Source organism: Salarias fasciatus, chromosome 6 (genome assembly GCF_902148845.1).
Source record: "Salarias fasciatus chromosome 6, fSalaFa1.1, whole genome shotgun sequence".
Taxonomy (NCBI): domain Eukaryota; kingdom Metazoa; phylum Chordata; class Actinopteri; order Blenniiformes; family Blenniidae; genus Salarias; species Salarias fasciatus.
In genome coordinates this window covers 24,845,180-24,862,365 of record NC_043750.1, presented here as the reverse complement: position 1 = coordinate 24,862,365, position 17,186 = coordinate 24,845,180, and the positions used below count along the sequence as shown (strand labels likewise).

At 44.4% G+C, this 17,186-nt stretch overlaps 1 protein-coding gene across 5 annotated transcripts in view; it reads right to left on the bottom strand.

Moving 5' to 3' along the window:
* Nucleotides 1–607: 607 nt before the first annotated feature.
* The window catches only part of radil (Ras association and DIL domains), a 19,713-nt gene continuing 3,134 nt past the window's right edge, over nucleotides 608–17,186 (bottom strand). The window contains exons 3-19 of one of the 5 annotated variants that reach the window (XM_030094408.1): nucleotides 16,287–16,394; nucleotides 13,150–13,265; nucleotides 12,781–12,969; nucleotides 12,030–12,711; nucleotides 10,572–10,702; nucleotides 9,750–9,790; nucleotides 9,465–9,625; nucleotides 9,165–9,277; nucleotides 8,629–8,745; nucleotides 7,887–8,010; nucleotides 4,851–5,023; nucleotides 4,140–4,290; nucleotides 3,601–3,827; nucleotides 2,723–3,059; nucleotides 1,343–1,482; nucleotides 980–1,119; nucleotides 608–736 (exon numbers count right to left, since the gene is read on the bottom strand). In XM_030094408.1, the coding sequence (XP_029950268.1) occupies nucleotides 637–736; nucleotides 980–1,119; nucleotides 1,343–1,482; nucleotides 2,723–3,059; nucleotides 3,601–3,827; nucleotides 4,140–4,290; nucleotides 4,851–5,023; nucleotides 7,887–8,010; nucleotides 8,629–8,745; nucleotides 9,165–9,277; nucleotides 9,465–9,625; nucleotides 9,750–9,790; nucleotides 10,572–10,702; nucleotides 12,030–12,711; nucleotides 12,781–12,969; nucleotides 13,150–13,265; nucleotides 16,287–16,394 (3,050 nt within the window). In that variant the 3' untranslated portion in view covers nucleotides 608–636. The remainder of the gene's footprint in view (nucleotides 737–979; nucleotides 1,120–1,342; nucleotides 1,483–2,722; nucleotides 3,060–3,600; nucleotides 3,828–4,139; nucleotides 4,291–4,850; nucleotides 5,024–7,886; nucleotides 8,011–8,628; nucleotides 8,746–9,164; nucleotides 9,278–9,464; nucleotides 9,626–9,749; nucleotides 9,791–10,571; nucleotides 10,703–12,029; nucleotides 12,712–12,780; nucleotides 12,970–13,149; nucleotides 13,266–16,286; nucleotides 16,395–17,186) is intronic. The other 4 variants (XM_030094410.1, XM_030094409.1, XM_030094411.1 and 1 more) reach the window with 4 other exon arrangements.

Genomic DNA, 17,186 nt, shown 5'->3' with positions numbered 1-17,186 from the left:
CTCTCCAGTGCAAAGATCTTCAATCATTCATTCACAAAGTTTTGGTGTGTGGAGCAGACGGACGCAGGGCTTTGGAAGTTGCTAGCAAACAGGTTTAGAAAACAATTCGGTGTAAAAGTAGCGGAGCGAGACATTTTCAGTCGGTCCTCGGCTGTCTCAGTGTTTGGTAGTGATGTCCTCAAGCTATTTACATCTGCAAGGAACTATAGAAATGACTCTGAAATACGGGTGGAAAAGGTCAGGCATGCTCCAAAGGTGAAGACAGTCCACTGTGCTTTAAACCACATCAGACTGCTGGCTGCAAAGATCAAGCCCACCTCCAATGCTTGGTAATTAGGTGACTTCCCTCATTGTGGCTTCCTCTGGGTCTCAGATTCTGGCTGTTTCACAAAATTAGACAAGAGTCCACCGGAGGGAATCGGGTCTGGCAGCTGGGGGTAAGAGTCATGTAGCATTATCTCCAGTTTGATTGGCTTTGTGCTGACGCTTGGTTTCACATTCATGTGTTCTGAGTTCTTATGGGTAGGTTTGCATGTGTGTTCCTAGATTATCGGCGCACACAACTGTCCTTCATCGTCTCCCCTCTCCAGTGCTGCTTGGCGTGTTGTGCGTGCCGTCGCTGGGCAGCTGGGCGGGTCAGCAGGAGGAGGCACTGATCTTCTCGGAGACCTCGGGGTCTGACTTGGCCACGAGGAATCGCAGCCGACCTCCTCCCAGACGAATCAGATCCACAGCGCTGCGCGGGGGGAAGTGGACGGAGAAAGACAGAGTCCAGTTACATGAAGCTCAGCAGAGACAGAGCCAGGATACGGGGCATCACTGTCTGGCCTTCAACCAATCAATCGCAGAGATCAATTGGCTTAAGAGGCTGACAGTGAGGAGCAGGGAGGCGGGGGTTAACGTTGTCGGAAGACCTCTCACACACTTATCAATGTCGATATCACCCATGAGTATCATTCATCTCAGAGTGTAAGCATACCTCTGGTAGTCGGCTCCGATCAGGCTGGTCCCGTTCACAGCCAGGATGCGGTCTCCGATCCTCAGCCTGCCGTCGGAAGCAGCCGGACCGTCAGGAATCAGAGTCCGGATGTAAATACCGGGAGCGTTAAGAGGAGTGTGCTGCAGGAGGGAGGACACATCACTTTGTGCTGCAGTCATGAGAATAAACAGTGAAACCATCACCTCCATGGAGCAAAAAGTCACATGGACTTCTATTATAAAATATAAAATAAAAGTTAAAATTGGTGAACCTAACCCAACTGATTTCACCCTCGGCTGAGACGTGGTTCAGATGAGCAGTAAAATATGTGTTTGTGTACGACGAACGACCGTTTTTACTCACCAGGCCGTCTATGAGTCCCATGCCCAGTCCATAGGGTCCTTTGTCCAGTTCCACTACAAACACCACACACAAGTCATCAGGAAGGGAAGGAACGCCAGAGGAGGACACAGGGAAAGGAAACTCACACCCACTAATACACCCTGCAGAGGACACGGACACCCAAAAGCACAGAAGACACAGACACACACACACACACACACACACACACACACAAAAACACACACAGGGTCTTGCTATGGGGTTGGACAAACAACTGAAGTGTTGTACACATGAAACAAACACAAACTGAGGCACAAGCTCGAGCAGCGAATGCAGAGCCTAAGTAACACACACAGGATTCAGACAGGAGTCTGCAGAGGTCAAACTGTACTGACTGATGGAGAAATACTGCTGTGCACAGCTAATCAACAGGCTTCAAGCTGTTGAAGCAACTCTGCTGTTAATGTGATGGAATTGTCCTCTCGTACTTTAATAATTCATTACGAACACATGAAATATATTTTTATATCTGCATTCTGTATGTTGTCTTGCTACTACTCTCAAACTGCTACAACCAAGTTACACTGGAAACATCTATTACTTTGTTGCATTTAATAGAGTTGAAAATGCTACAGTGTAACACAGAGCAGCTGAACTGATATTGTATATCAGTAGTTGATGTTGTTGTTAAATGTTGGTCTCAGATCACAAAGTAAAGCACCACAGATCATTGCTCTAATAGTCTCAACCACTACAAGCACACACAGCTGAGGTGTTTCCATTTTGAGGTGCAGTCTAGGTGAGGTTTGCTTGTTTTTCCTGTGTTGGTTTTCTCAAGATGATCAGGCTTCCTCACACAATTCAAAGCCTTGCTTGTTTAGTAAATTATAATCCCTAAATTTGCTGTGAATGGATGATTGTGTGGTTTTCTTTGCGAGCTCTTCAATAGACTTTTAACCTCTCCTTGGTGAATTTGAATTGCTGTTTTTAGCACAAGGCTGACTGTGACCCTGACTTCGACGAAGCAGGTATAAACGAGAGGTGAGTCGTCAGTGGGCTTCACAGCTTTTCACAGGCCTTTAATTACTATTTTAACTGAACTCATCCCCCTTTGGGTATTTTGTTTTCTCCACCTTGTGTAACTGAATAAAAAGATGGATGAGATGGCAGTCTCCAAAACTAAAGCATCTTTATCGCCCCCTTGTGGATGGTTGCCGCATCATCACAAATGGATAAAACAGCCACAACTCAGCTGAGGAAGGTTCTTTGTTCATATTTTTGGCTACTATTTCTGGCTTCACCAGAGCAGGACGCCATCTCTCGTACTGCCTTTATTTTTAGAAGTAGACACACCTCGTCCGTCTTTTTATAAAGTGTGTGATGTGTAATGACTTCGCCTACCCTCAAGCCCGTTGGTGATTAGTCCATTGGCTTTTTTACATTCTGCCACAGTTCTGCTGGTGCATCCGTTACTCTGAATGATGGTACCGATGGCTGGGCCGGGCCCCCCTCCTCCACCCCCCTCTGGGTAGAGCGGGGTGTTGGGAGGGGTCAGGAGGCAGGATGGGTCGGGATTCGCCGGTCGAGGGTGGTGGATGGTGCCGTTCCTTCTGAGGCTGTGCGTGTGGGACTGGCCCGAGGGTCTGTCACGTCCTCTTTCCTCTCCCATCTCCGCTATCACCTCGTCTCCGGGACCCCCGGAACGGGGACTGCTGTGGGCCGGAGGCAGCAGCTCCCTCTGTGTGACGACACAGAGACAAAAGAGTTCAGCGTGAGAGCTAAAGGGAGCAAATGGGACATTTCTTCTTTCACACTCAGTGACACAGAATCCCTGTGCGAGTGCTTCAGTTGTCTACAGCCTGAATGTGTTACTGGTGAACAGACACATTTTCTGTTTGACACATTTGTGAATGTGTGCATGTTTCTGTGTGCTCGTGCATGTGTACATATGAGGGTGCTGTAACTCTGAGGATTATGGTCTAGTCAGCCGTTCCCACTAATTAGACAGCCTGAAGACTAATCAGATTAACCATGATTTAACCATGTCTAGGTTTCTGTGAGTGTGTATCTGTGTGTGTGTGTGTGTGTGTGTGTGTGTGTGTGTGTGTGTGTGTGTGTGTGTGTGTACGGGTTGGCTGGAGTAGAGGGGTTTTGTCTTTCATTTGTGGGATTATGAGGAACTCCTCAACAGCCACAGCTGCTGGGGCACATGGCCTGGGATTATTCTAAGGTGTGTGTATTTGACAGTATGTGTGTGTGTATGTGTGTGTCTTCCTGACCTGAACGTCCGGCCAGTCGGCCGTGTTGGTACCGTTGGAGTGTGTGTGCACACTGGGAGCACTGTTGTGTGCCTGTGCCTTGGTGCGCAGCCCCCACAGGTAGTGTCGGATGTACAGCAGCTGCCGGTAGATGCTGTCCTCCACGCACTCGCTGTCCAGGTCCACTCTGAAGCCGGCGCTGGGCAGCACGATGGGAGGGTGGTTCTCGAAGCTCTCCAGGAGGTCCACTAATGACATACATGAACTGATGTTAGTGCATGCACAACACACACACACACACACACACACACACACACACACACACACACACACACACACACACACACCTGACAATGTAAAACCTTTCTCAGTCTAAAAAGAAAAAAGTTCATGTGAAAAGCTATCATGTTCTAGTTTAATGACAGTTTAAACAGTGAAGGTGGTCAACAAAAGCATCGAGATTCAGACACTGAAAGTTTCTTATGTTCCCAAAACTACAAAGCTGATAATTCTTCTCAAGTGTAGCAATCACAAAACCATAAAAAAAAGCATACATGTACCTGTCCTGTATATATATGCCTCATCCTCACTGCTGGGCTGCCACAGTGGGACCGGGCCGATCTCAGCTGTGAGCTGGTACTGAGTCAGAATCCTGTGGAGCTGGACCGGTTTCAGAGCTGGGTGCTCACTGGACAATGCTCTCCAGCCCATCTGCAGGCAAGGAGTAAAGAGAAATCAGAAGCTGTGGCAGAGACTGAGGGGGTGAAGGAGACTGACATGCAGTCAGAAGTTCCCATTCATCAGTGTGGAACAGAACATTAGCCAACAAGATGAATGGTGTCACTTTAGTTCTGACAAACGTGTTTATCATACTATATATAACAAAGTTTGCATTTCATAGCCCGGTGGTTTTCAAAGTGAAAAAACAAATCTGTAATTCAAAGGAAAACCTTTTTTTTTATTGATTCATAATGAGAAGAAATCAAGATGAATAGGAACAGATGGAACATAAAGCTATTTATGGTTTCAGAAATTAATTTATTGTAAATGTAACCGTGATGAGTAAAAAGAATGAAAGACGCTTCAATTCCAATGGTGGCAGATCATTCACATAGACTTATCACTTGTTTTTGCAACCCAACAGCATTTAATAATAAAACTCACGTAGGGTGAAAAAAGACATCATTCAAACTAAAAAGTTGAACAAAAAAAATTGCAGTATGGGAAGCATTGTCAAAGTAAAACACATTATAAGTGTGTGTGTTTGTTACCTGTGTGAGCTGCTGTGGTGGTGTGGCCAGTATAGACACAGTGCTGTTGAGCTTGGTGAAGAATTTATCACCAAGATGTCCCAGACCAGACCTGCTCACCCACTCCATCACCATCCGCAAACACGTCTGAATCTGCAGCACCTTGGAGCGCTGGAACCAGCCTCGAGATGGACCTACACACACACACACACACACACACACACACACACACACACACACACACACACACACACACACACACACACACACACACACACACACACACACACACACACACACACACACACACACACACACACACAGAGGGGGTTTTCACTTCTTGAGAAACACATCAGCTGATATATATATATATATATATATATATATATATACATACATGTAAAATGCAAATTAATACTGATCGTGTACTCCTGAGTGTGTGCGTGTGCGTGTGCGTGCGCACACTGTATGGCAACACAGACATTAATTTTTAATTAAGTTGTGATTGAAGTCAGTGAAACAATAGCAACAGCCAGCCACCGCCTGCTTCTTGCAGAATACAAATGTGCTGCTGCAGGAGGCTCAGCTGACCGCAGTCGTGCTGCACACCGCCTGTCTTTCTCTACATTGCAGAATATAACTGGAAGGGAGTTTTGTGATAACTTACGAAGGTGATGATGCTATATGTGATAACTCTTCCACTTGTGTGTTACATCTCTTTGTTAGTAATTCTGTTCCTCACTGTGTTTTCTGACACCTTTTGATGAGAACCAGGATTAACTTTCACAGCAGTTTCTCTGTGTGCAATGCGTCTGAATTTACAAATGAATATTATCTTTTGTGTTAGTATAAAATGAGACTTTGCGCACCTCTACATGTGCATTTCCTTTCCTTGGACCAGTTTTGAACAGCAAATATGCTTGCCTTTTTATCTGCTTCTAACACATCAACTTTGAGATAAACATGTTCATGTAAAATCTGATGAATCCCACACATCATCAATTAAAAGACTGTGGGTGTTATTCACCTCACCTGCCACTGGTCATAATGTTCTGGTCAATGTACATTTCATTTATGCATCCATTTTAGCCTCAATAATGCATGGTCAAACTTCGGTAATATGATATCTGTCAGGTTAAGGCCACACAGATAATTGTTGTAATCTGGTTTATTCAGTTCCCACCAAGCGGAAGAAGGAAAAAAATAGCACAAAATAAATAATAATCAGTTTTGTATCACTAAAACTAAATTTTATTCTCAACTTGACTCCTACTGTAATTTTTGGACTTATCTTTTGTTTCTACAATAACTATTGATACCGAAAAAAGGAATACACAATCATAATTACTGGGTTCTCATTGATCAGCTTCTCCACATTATTTGCTGGTAAATGTTCTGAACCAAGGACCTAATTTTCCCTGACATCATTCACAAATAGAAACAACAAATAAACCTCATCAACCAACTCCAATCAGCACATGTTATGCATGATAATTTATACTGCTTAGTGCCTTGAATCACTTTCTCCATACCAAAAACAAAAAAATGTTTGAGTTCCAGTGTTGAGCTGAATGTGTCTGCAAAAATGTCTTCCTCTGCAAGTCAGGCAATGCTGGGGCACGTCATTCAAACAATGAACTCACAGCATTATCTACAAACTGCACACAAGCAGAACCCCTTCAAATATTCTGCCATATGTTTAGGATGTGAGTGCGCGCACACACACACACGCCCTCCCTTCTGTAATAGGCTTATGTCTAGGCATACCGTAATCTATGTGTGAGGCATCAGGAACAGACGAGACATCATTTAACCTCTTGGCAAAGGTGTCATAGTGATACAAAGGGGCTGCGTTAGAAACACAGAAGTGCTTTTAAATAAAGGGAAGCCGTCGCGCGCCCTCGATCAAACGTCCTTCACAACAAAGAGTGTTGTGTTCCAATGTGTTTGTGGGGTGCGGGACGTCAGGGCACACAACCGTAAAGTGTCTCCACCACTCTACATCCCATAATCTTGAGCGTGTGTGTGTCCAAAATCTGTTTGCAACAATGTGTGTGTGAGTGCGTGTGTGCGATCTCTGTAATGTGTCACTGAATGTCAGTGAGTTAACGACTCTGTATCGGTGTGGGTGTGTGAGTGTGATGCAGAGCGCCTAGTGCAGACGTCAGCGTTACCTGCTACAAACTCACTTCACTGTTACCATGGACACCACCAATGGAGAAATATCAATGAGCAACCAAAAAAAAAAACAGGTGAAGGAGAGAGAGAGAGAGAGAGAGAGAGAGAGACAGACAGACAGACAGACAGACAGACAGACAGACAGACAGACAGAGGGAGACACTATGTCGAGACGAGAGAGGGAGAATTGAGGTGGGGGACGGAGTAGCCCCTTCGCATGAATATAAAAGTATTTCTCCTTCTCCCTTTGCCAGACATGTGATCTCTCCTGTCTGCAGCAGCTAATGAAGACATATGGTTGGTGTGTGTGTGTGTGTGTGTGTGTGTGTGTGTGTGTGTGTGTGTGTGTGTGTGTGTGTGTGTGTGTGTGTGTGTGTGTGTGTGTGTGTGCGTATAGCTGAACTGAGGGTGTGGTGAGGTGGATGGACATGTAGATAACGCCGGAGCTAAATGACCATTTTCTGTATTTAGACAAGGTAAATGACTTTTAGCAAGGTCATCATAACAATTGGCCTTACAGCCCTTCACCCTTCAGTTTGCCCCTCTCTTTCTCTACCTTCTCTTGCTCTTCTCCACCCAATCCCACCTCTACTCTTCTTTGTCTCATCCCCCGATGACCAGATGGAAAGGAGGAAAGCAAGAAGGAGGAGGAGGAGGAGGAGGAGGAGGAGGGGGAGGAGGAGGAGGAGGAGGAGGAGGGGGAAACAATGCAGATAGGAGAAGGGCATTGAGGACAAATCTGGGTTAGTCCCTGTCAAATTGCTGACAAGGACACAAGGACACAGGCTCCCACTCACTGTCTCTCTCATACAACTGTGCAATCCCCGCCGGGAGGCCTAATGGAAGTGAGTCTGTGAGCGTGCATGATTTTTGCCCTACCTTTGTCCATGAGCTGGTTAAAAAGTGACACGTTGGAGAAGAAGAAGAGGTAGGCAAACATCTGAGCCTGTATCTCTGGGTGAACCTGGTAGCCCTGCAAGAGCTCCTGTGCAGTCTGAAAAACCTGCGAGCAAGGAAATACATGTGAATTGACACCTGTACATGTAATCTTGACATCTTTTCTAATTAAGCTCCATAAGGTTTAAATTGTGGGAAATACATCCATCTGTCATCTAAACCACTATACACTCAGGCTCATGGGCATTAGGTACATCACAGACAAACAGAGAGACACACAATGTTCAATCACAATGTTTTTACAGTATAGGAAAAGCAATACAGAGAGAAAATCCCACACATGCACAGGGAGAACGCTCAAACTCCACACAGGAACGCATCCCGGATTTAAACTAGAAATATCCTTAGAGCGAGGTGAGAGTTTCAAACTACAACACCGTGTGAAAATGAGAACAGACCCTAATAGAAAATCCATCAGAAACAAAATTATTCTAATATTAGAAATTGAATGTGATATATTCCTCTTTAAATTTCCATGACGGGTTGCAGCCTGTTGCCACATCCACATTTCAGTAACAGCATTGTTACAATATCTGACCTACAAGACGATTCGATGTGCGTTTTAAAGATGACACACTATCTATCCCAAAAGTTTAACGTGGTTTGAAGAATTCTGGAAAACATGATTGCCCAGCACAAAACCTAATATCACACACAGGCTTACCTGCAGGACCCTCCGAATTGGCTCAGGAAACCCGACACCGCCTTTCCAGCATGGCTCAGAGGTGTCGACCGGGAATGGATTACAGTCCAACAAACCCGGTAACACAACATAAAGCGCCTAGACGGACACACACACACACAAACAGACATGTTATGTTTCTATCACACATTCAATCACCGAGAGCAGCTAATGAAAAAGTGGCCATACAGGAATATTATATACATTCCTGCTACATTGATGGGCCCAACTTCACCTACTTCATTTTCCTTGTCAACACAGACACACACACCTAAACATGTGTGAAAGAAATGCGATCTAAAAATCACAGAATAACGCAACCCGTTCTCGTTATTACCTCCTGTGGCTTTGTGTAAAGTTGTGTGTCGGTGTGTGTGTGGGTTTACATGTGGAACAACTGAATCAGGCCTTTAGTGTCAACGGCAGTCTATTATCATTCATCCACTCGGTTTAAAAACAGGACAAAACATCGTCCTGCTCATTAGGAGGATGGTCCTGATGGCACAGTGACAGATTACCTTGGTGATATAGTAGACACATTGCTGGAAAGTGTACATGATGACTTCTTCCAAGATTGTCATAGCCTCCTCATTGGCTGATATAGTCGCCGATAGCAACGACTCTTTTGACCCTACAGAGAGAGAGAGAGAGAGAGAGAGAGACAGAGAGAGAGAGACAGAGAAAGAGAGAGAGAGGCACATTTAATGGACGCAGACTGAGAGGGAAAGTGAGGGTTGTAGCTGTGTCAGTATTCACTGTACGTCACTGTGGGTAATGTAATTAAGACTCTGTGCATGTGCGTGTGTGTTTGTGCGTACCTTGCATAGTCTCTATGCTGTGTGTGTATGCTGGTGCTCTTTGTTGTATGAAGTAGAGGATCTCGATGGAGTTGGACATCCAGAAGAAGATGGTCTGCAGATCTGGGACCAGGTCTGAGATGTTGAGCAGAGATAGGGACGCTGGATCTTGGCTACATGGATATCAACACAAACACAAACACAAACACAGGAAAAAAATGGGTTAAACCGACACAAGGAAGTCCAGTGCCCATACATGAGGACCTATGCTTTCTTCCTTCTTAACACAAGTTGGAAAGTGATACTCACTGCTGAGCTTGCTTCTGAGCCAGCTCCTTTGTCCTTTCCTGCAAGATACACACACACAGACACACACACATACACAGTCACACACACACACACGTAGCAATTAAGTGCTCATTAAACTTTTAGAATACGCGTAGGAGAGCCACACTTCACGGCCCTATTGCTAACCTGCAGAATGAAATACCACTATCATGTTCACAAAACCGAGCGAACTCACAGTGCAGCAGGTTGATAATTACCCAACGCTCCACTCAGCTGAATATAAAAAGGCCCCTAGAGATGGAAGAATCCCACCTTCCTTTCAGCAAAGACCAATAACTTGAGTGAAGAAATTACAATTCAGTGCTGCTGAGGGTGTTTAAACCAAAAACCTTCCACTTCACTGCAAAAACAAAACAAACAAAAGCAACAGAACTATTAATTTTTAAACACACTAAAGTAGCTGGTAGTAAATATAGCTACACTGGACTATTCAGTGCACCAGGTATCAAACTAATTGTGATTTTCCTGAAATCCATGGCATGATAGAGCATCCCAAAGCTGCTTTATTCACTCAATCATCAAAGTTGTTGACATAACTCTATTATAATTGAGACCAACATCTAAGTCTCTCAAAGATTGCTACCAAAGAAAGCTACCATCAAGACAGCAAGGTCATTATTTAGTTAAAAGAGATTATGTCGGCCAAGCAGGAGTGAAATACAGTCCAACCCATGTGATACGCCAGCCTGTTTAACCATTCACCTGACCTGGCCTGGCTGATCGGTTTCTCTCCACATGAGATCATCTTAAGCAGAGAGCAGAGTACACAGAGACACTGACCCACGCGATGGTCTGGATCCGTCGAACAATCTTGAGTAGCAGCTTTCCGAAACTCCCCGGCGGGAAGGCTGAGGCAGAGTGTTGTATGCACAGACACAGCAGGTAGGCAGGTGTCAGCTTGTGGTCGTCACCTGAGCAAAGGAGACAGGTGTGGAGCATCCGCTCATGAAAACTGCTAATGCGCTTTTAATGCTGTCCACCGAGGCTTGCAGATCACGGCAAGTGAAAACAGACGGGTTTGAGAGGATTCGCTTTACCACCAAAAGAATACTAAAAGAAAACCTGGAAATGTGGTCTGGTTCTCAGAAATTGAAAGTACATTTTCAGGTTTAAGAAGCAGAAATATAATGATCTAAAAAAGGAAACTGATCACTGCTCAAGCCAAACAAATGAGATTCCATTTATGCTACATTAAATCAGCTGATACATCTCTTATACCGGTTAGTGTGCACCACTGTATTTTAGTACTTTAGTAATGAAATGCTTTTCTCAGGGATCCTTTAGAATAAGACTGTCAGTTCATGTCAGGAGAGACACAGCTGGAGAAATTATATCTTTCTACTGTAATTATACTGTGACTCCCCCATTGATCCTGTTCCTCTGCCTCAATATGTTGAGTCCACCATGAAAAACTCAAACATTCAGCTTGACAATCACAACACTAAGCTTTTGTAATTTGAGGCAGGTATCTAAAATAAAGCAAGTTCTTGATTTGCAGCACTTTGAGGCAGTAGCTTATGCTTTAGTCGCTGAGCTGTTTTACTACAAAGCACTTCATGTTGGGGTCAGTGGGTCCTATCTCTCACCTTCAGTTGGTCAAAAATGCTGCTGCACGTCTTTTTACTGGAAAACATAAATATGAGCACTTTTGAATTGTTTCAGCCTCACTTCACCCAGTTCATTTTAAAATCCATTCTAAAATCCTGCTATTGGCTTTTAAATTGCTCCTTGGTTTTGTCCCACCACACCTTTCTGAACTGTTCTTGACTCCAGACTATAGAACAATTTCCCATTGTACTTCAGAGCGGCTTCCTCCTTATCTCTTTAAATCCAAATTTAAAACCTTCCTCTTCTCCTTGGCTTTTACTACCATGCTGGTATTACTGTGTGAGCTTATTTTATGTATTGTTTGTACTTATTTTAAATCTCTATTGTATCTATTTTTTTGTATTTTTAAGGTTGTTATTGTGTTATTTATTTATGTGCACAGCACTTTGAGTCCCTGTCAGTGTTCTAAGTGCTTTATAAATAAAGATGGATTTGATTTGGATTGGAGAGATGTCTGAGTTTCTTTCCAATTGATATTTTCATCCAAACTAGATAAGTGGAAAAGACAGAGGGATGAAAGTCAGGATGATAAACTTTAGACAGAAAATCTTTTACACCTCAGATAAAAATGCTGTTGTTTTACACAAAAATGTTTACATTTTTCATCATTTCACCATTCACGGCACTAACCTCCAGGTTCAATGAGAGACACAATCCTGTTTAACAGCTGATCCTCGTGAGCCTGGTCAAACTCCAGCTGAAGCCTCCTTTTCTGACCTATTCCTCCTCTTCCTCCTCCTTCGCCTCCAGACTGAATAGGGGGCGCTGCCGTCGACGTCCCCACGCTGCGAGGCTTTACCAAGTGAGGCTTGAAGCTCCGCCTGACCGCCGGGGCGCTGGAGACCTGCGAGGACCTGTCCTTCAGCACGGAGCCGCACATCTTACAGGTCTGCGCTCCGCCCTCTCCCTCCTCTGCCCCGGTGTCGTACAGCTGGCCGAGCGAGCGAAGGCGTGCCAAGGTTTGCGCGGGAAGCGGTTTGGCTCCTGAAGGGTCTTTGTACAGAAAGATGTAGTGTGCGCCGAAGGAAAGGAGGTCGCCGTGTCGAAGCGTGGTGGAGCGCTCGCAGCGGGAGAAGTTCACCAGGACGGTGGCGTTGAGCACCGGCTCGACGGCGACGCAGAACCGCTGACACTCAGCCGGGTCCTCCGACTTGCTGCTGTTGATGGGATGGCGCCGGGGTGCGGGGACGCGGCGTAAGCGGCAGTGGAGGGGCAGGATGTCGGGAGAAAAGAGGCAGATATTGGGACGGGCTGACGGAGTCTCCTGTCCGACCGTGTGCTGCTCCCTGTTCAGCAGGTAAACCAGGCAGTCCTGCAACACAACAGAGTCTATCAGCAGCGGTCTTTAACTTCAGCACAAACATTTATTCTCCATCCTCACCTGTCGATTGTATCCCTGAAGCAGCAGGAGATGAGGGGACTGGTACAGGGAGTGCTTCACCCCTCCGCCTCCTCCTCCATGGCCCCCGTCCTCTTTCCTCCGGCTGCTTGAGGCTATCTCACGTTCTCGGCCTCTTAAGGGTCCCGGCAGGGTGGAGTAATAGCGCTTGGGCTCATCTCCCACTCCAAGCTGCACACACACACACACACACACACACACACACACACACACACACACACACACACACACACACACACACACACACACACACACACACACACACACGTTCAAGATTTAAGGCACTTTGAAAAGACTTCAGTGAATAATGACAATTAATCACCGGAGCTGCGCTTCAGCAGGAGACCTCACCTGGTTGAGGCTTGTCTCGCTGAGGCTGCGACAGAAGGATGAGTTGCTGGATCGGGGCAGGGTCAGTGTCCCTTTTGCCCTGTTCCTCTGGAGCTTACGAGCCTGGGCATTAATATCTACCAAGTGGCAGAGAGGAGAGAGGAATAGCAACGGAGAGAAACAAGGAGGCAGAGAGAAGGGCAGGGAGGAGAACAAGTAGAGAATAATAAAGAGGAACAGGAAAAAAAAAGCGGGAGACAGAGGAAGAGAAATGCAAAGGGGAAAAGGAAATTAAACAAGGTATTGATACCATGAACAGTGCTGGTCAGAATTATTGGTGTCCTTGGTTTTTAAGAAAATAGCTGAGAGCATAAACAGATAAATTAGAAATCTATCCGTTCTTTACTGTCTGAAAATATGATTAACCACACATTAACTTGCATATAGACACTGAGAATAAACATTTAATACACCATGGACAGATGCAAATGTTTCATACAGAGATCCACAAGTTTCCTGATTGTATCTATTGATTGATTCTGCAACTCAACTTCATTTCCAGTCCATCAGGCATCTGGTTTAAAACTTGTTCCATGGCTCCTACTCCATGTTGACTAGTCCATGTTTATCTTTCTTGTGCACATTCATGTTTTGGCTGGTTGTGAAATTAGTTTTCTTTGACATACATATGAAACATGGTCGACAGACTTTTCGATAGATTGCATTTGTCTGTGCTTTGAGAGACAATAAGTTAAACGATAATGAGAGCCGCCCCACGCTGACCCAATCATGCGACTGGAACAGAACTACAGCAAGTTAGCACACGGCACAGCAACAGCTGGTCACAGCATGTGTTTAACGTTTGCACTGCTGCAGCTCTGTACCTCAGCAGTCGGATGAGCACCCATCCCAGGATGCACGGCATCCCAATGTCCCCTTCACTGTCCTGGAAGCTGAGACCGTGTCCTGCACAGCAATGCCAGAGCACGAACGACTCGCCCCAAACCCGCCCAGAAAGCCTGCCAGCGGCTAAGCTGACACCCTCAAATGACCTGCCCACACCTGAGCACCACCAGGTGGGGCAGTCAGTTTTAGAATGTTCCATGACTTCAAAATGTGTGACAGTTATTGAATGTTTGATATTTTTACAATGTGTGACAGTTTTAGAACGTTTAGGCTGTAATTTTTTTAAGAACTTCACTCAACTATAATCAGAATCATCAGTTAAATATGTCACTCAGTCTTTAGTTCTATCTCATCTGGATTATTGCTCAGTCATATGGTCGGGTACCACAAAAAAAGATATTCATAAACTACAGGTGCTGCAAAATAAAGCTGCACGACGAGTTCTTCGTTGCCCATTTCGGACTCACATTGACTATATGCATCAGTGTTTGGAGAAGAGATTACAGAGGAATCTTGGAACTTTTTTTCAGAATATACGGATAAAAATGAAACCTAGGCCTCTATATGAAAAAATTATCTATGTTCATGATCGCCACTCTCATTTGACTAGATCCCATGTGGCAGATTACATATCGCTTCCACGGTGAACGGTGATGTACAGGGCAGCGAATCTGTGGAATAGGCTACCTTCTACTGTAAGAAAGGAGAACAACATAAAAGCTTTTAAAACTATGGTCACGAAAATCCTCAAAGCGTGATTGCATTGTAGGTGCATTCTTAGATCTTGTTGTATGTTTCATTTGTATCATTGTCTTGTTCTATCTGGTTTTCTGGTCTTCTATTTAATTGTGTGTGTATATTTATTTTACTTCTTTTTCTTATTCAATTGTTTAATGGTCTTCATGCACTGCGTTTCATGAGTAATTGTTTTATCCATTCTGCTCACTGTTTTATGTACTTTGCTCATGTTCTTATTTATAATTGTTGTATGTAGTTATGGATCCCAGGAAGATTAGTTGTCACCCTGGTGACAGCTAATGGGGATCCAAAAAAATAAAAAAATAAAAAATAAAAAAAAAAACTATTAAAAAAAAACAAAAAAAAAAACTGACACAATAAATTCCAAGAGCTCTACTCTGGTTTAATCTGTCCAAAAAAATGCTATCTCAGAAAGACTGGTTTATTTAGAAAGGTTAAAAACATTAGTCTGGCCAAGTTGTGCTTTTCATTCATTATTGGTGTCCTTCTTGGCTTTTGTCCAATGAGTCATTACTGGTTAAGTATGCAGCAAATGATGCAGGCTGAAAGCAGCACTCCACATTAATCGAGCTCAGTCTGAAGTTGGGTGTCCTTTTCACAATTTGCATCAAACTTTGGAGACCGCTCTGTTACTAAGTTATTTTGTTCTTAAGGCTAAAGGAAAACCTGAGAACTGTGTGTGTGTGTGTGTGTGTGTGTGTGTGTGTGTGTGTGTGTGTGTGTGTGTGTGTGTGTGTGTGTGTGTGTGTGCGCGTGCGCGTGTGTCTCTCGATGTTTGCCCAGTGATGGCCATGGTGTAAGGTTCCATCACAAATAGTCAGGCTTGAGCAGCTATCCTGAACTGGAAAGGCTGCATAATAGACACTAAGATGAAGATGCACATACTGGGCAGATATATTTGAGGAACTATTTTATTCATCACTAAAACTGACAAATAATTGGGTCCATAAATGTATTCACATATTTTTAGGATGACACATTTTTTCCCAGCTTGTAGTATTCCTAAATAACTTTGGACATTTATTAAGTATTCTGAATGTTTGAATTGCAGTTCCTCTGAGGACACACTGAATTATGTACCCATGAAGTCTGGGATGTGAACGATTCTGACCAGCACTGTATCTTTGTCACATGAGTGAGGAAGCCTTTACCATACCGAGACTGCAGTAACACAGGTGAACAACAGTCTTGTGTGAACTGAGTGGAGCCTAACAGGTTAAACAATCCCAAACTGAAGTCAGTCAGACACAATCAGATGGAATAAATGGTGCAAGATGGAGCCGCACACATGGCTGACAACAGTGAACCAGATGGCAGGCGGGACTGAGCAGTTCCTCATGACTGGAGGTCTCTGAGGCCATGCGATGGCTCACACAGATGTACTCGCACACTTTTAAAATCACGGGCAATGGGGGTGGCGCTAGTGACGACGCAGGTAGAGGTGGTCTTCATGGCAATGACTGACAGCCACCCTACCTGAGGCCAGTCCCCACCTTTAGAGCTGGACTGTACCGCTCGACCACACCGCAGAGGGGAGCTCCTGTGTTTGCCCAACCCAGACCGACCCATTAGAGCCGCCAGGAACTGTGGGGTTTTGAGCCCTACAGCAGGGTGGGGAGGAGTTAGCAGGGATGGGACACGCGTAAAATCTGTACACCACAAGACATACATGCATTGTGGAGCATATACGGCCTGTGGTGCTCTTAGTGAGACACATCAGCAGTTAGTAAGGAGAGATACACAGTTAAAGGTGTGTGGCATCAGATTTTCCTCCGACATGTCACAATTCTGTTGTTCACTTTAGCTCAGTTTGCCAGTTTTCTCATGATATCCAATTTGTTCTGACGGAAAGTCTGTCAGGAGAGTTAAAACCGCCATTAATTTATCTGTGACTTGTTCATATTCTGAATGAAAATCCTGCACGTTACCTTTTAAGTGTGATCTCATTTTTAAAAGTGTATGTGAAAATACATACAACACACAGAAGCATGCATACACATAAACACATACACCAGAAAACGACACAAGGGAAAGGCAAGGGCAAAGAGAAAGTCTTTCAAACACCATAACACTCCACAAGAAAGGTTAGTGCAAAAGTGCAACACGAGTATTAATATTTAGAAAAGCGGATAAAGCAGGTTTATCACAATGTATTCTTGCAGCTCCCATCCCCATTCTGCTCAGGCCATAAGTGAATTTCAAGAAATTGTCAAAGGAGGAGGAAAATGATCTAACTGCATTTGTATCAGGTATCAACGGACGTTATCCAAGTCTTTCTGATGCTTTTAGGGTGAATGTAATCATATTTATCTAATTTCAAGGAAATTACTTTCTTTTTAATAAGATAATTAGCCGCAAGTCTCATACAACAACCTTGAGGTAAAATTGTTTCA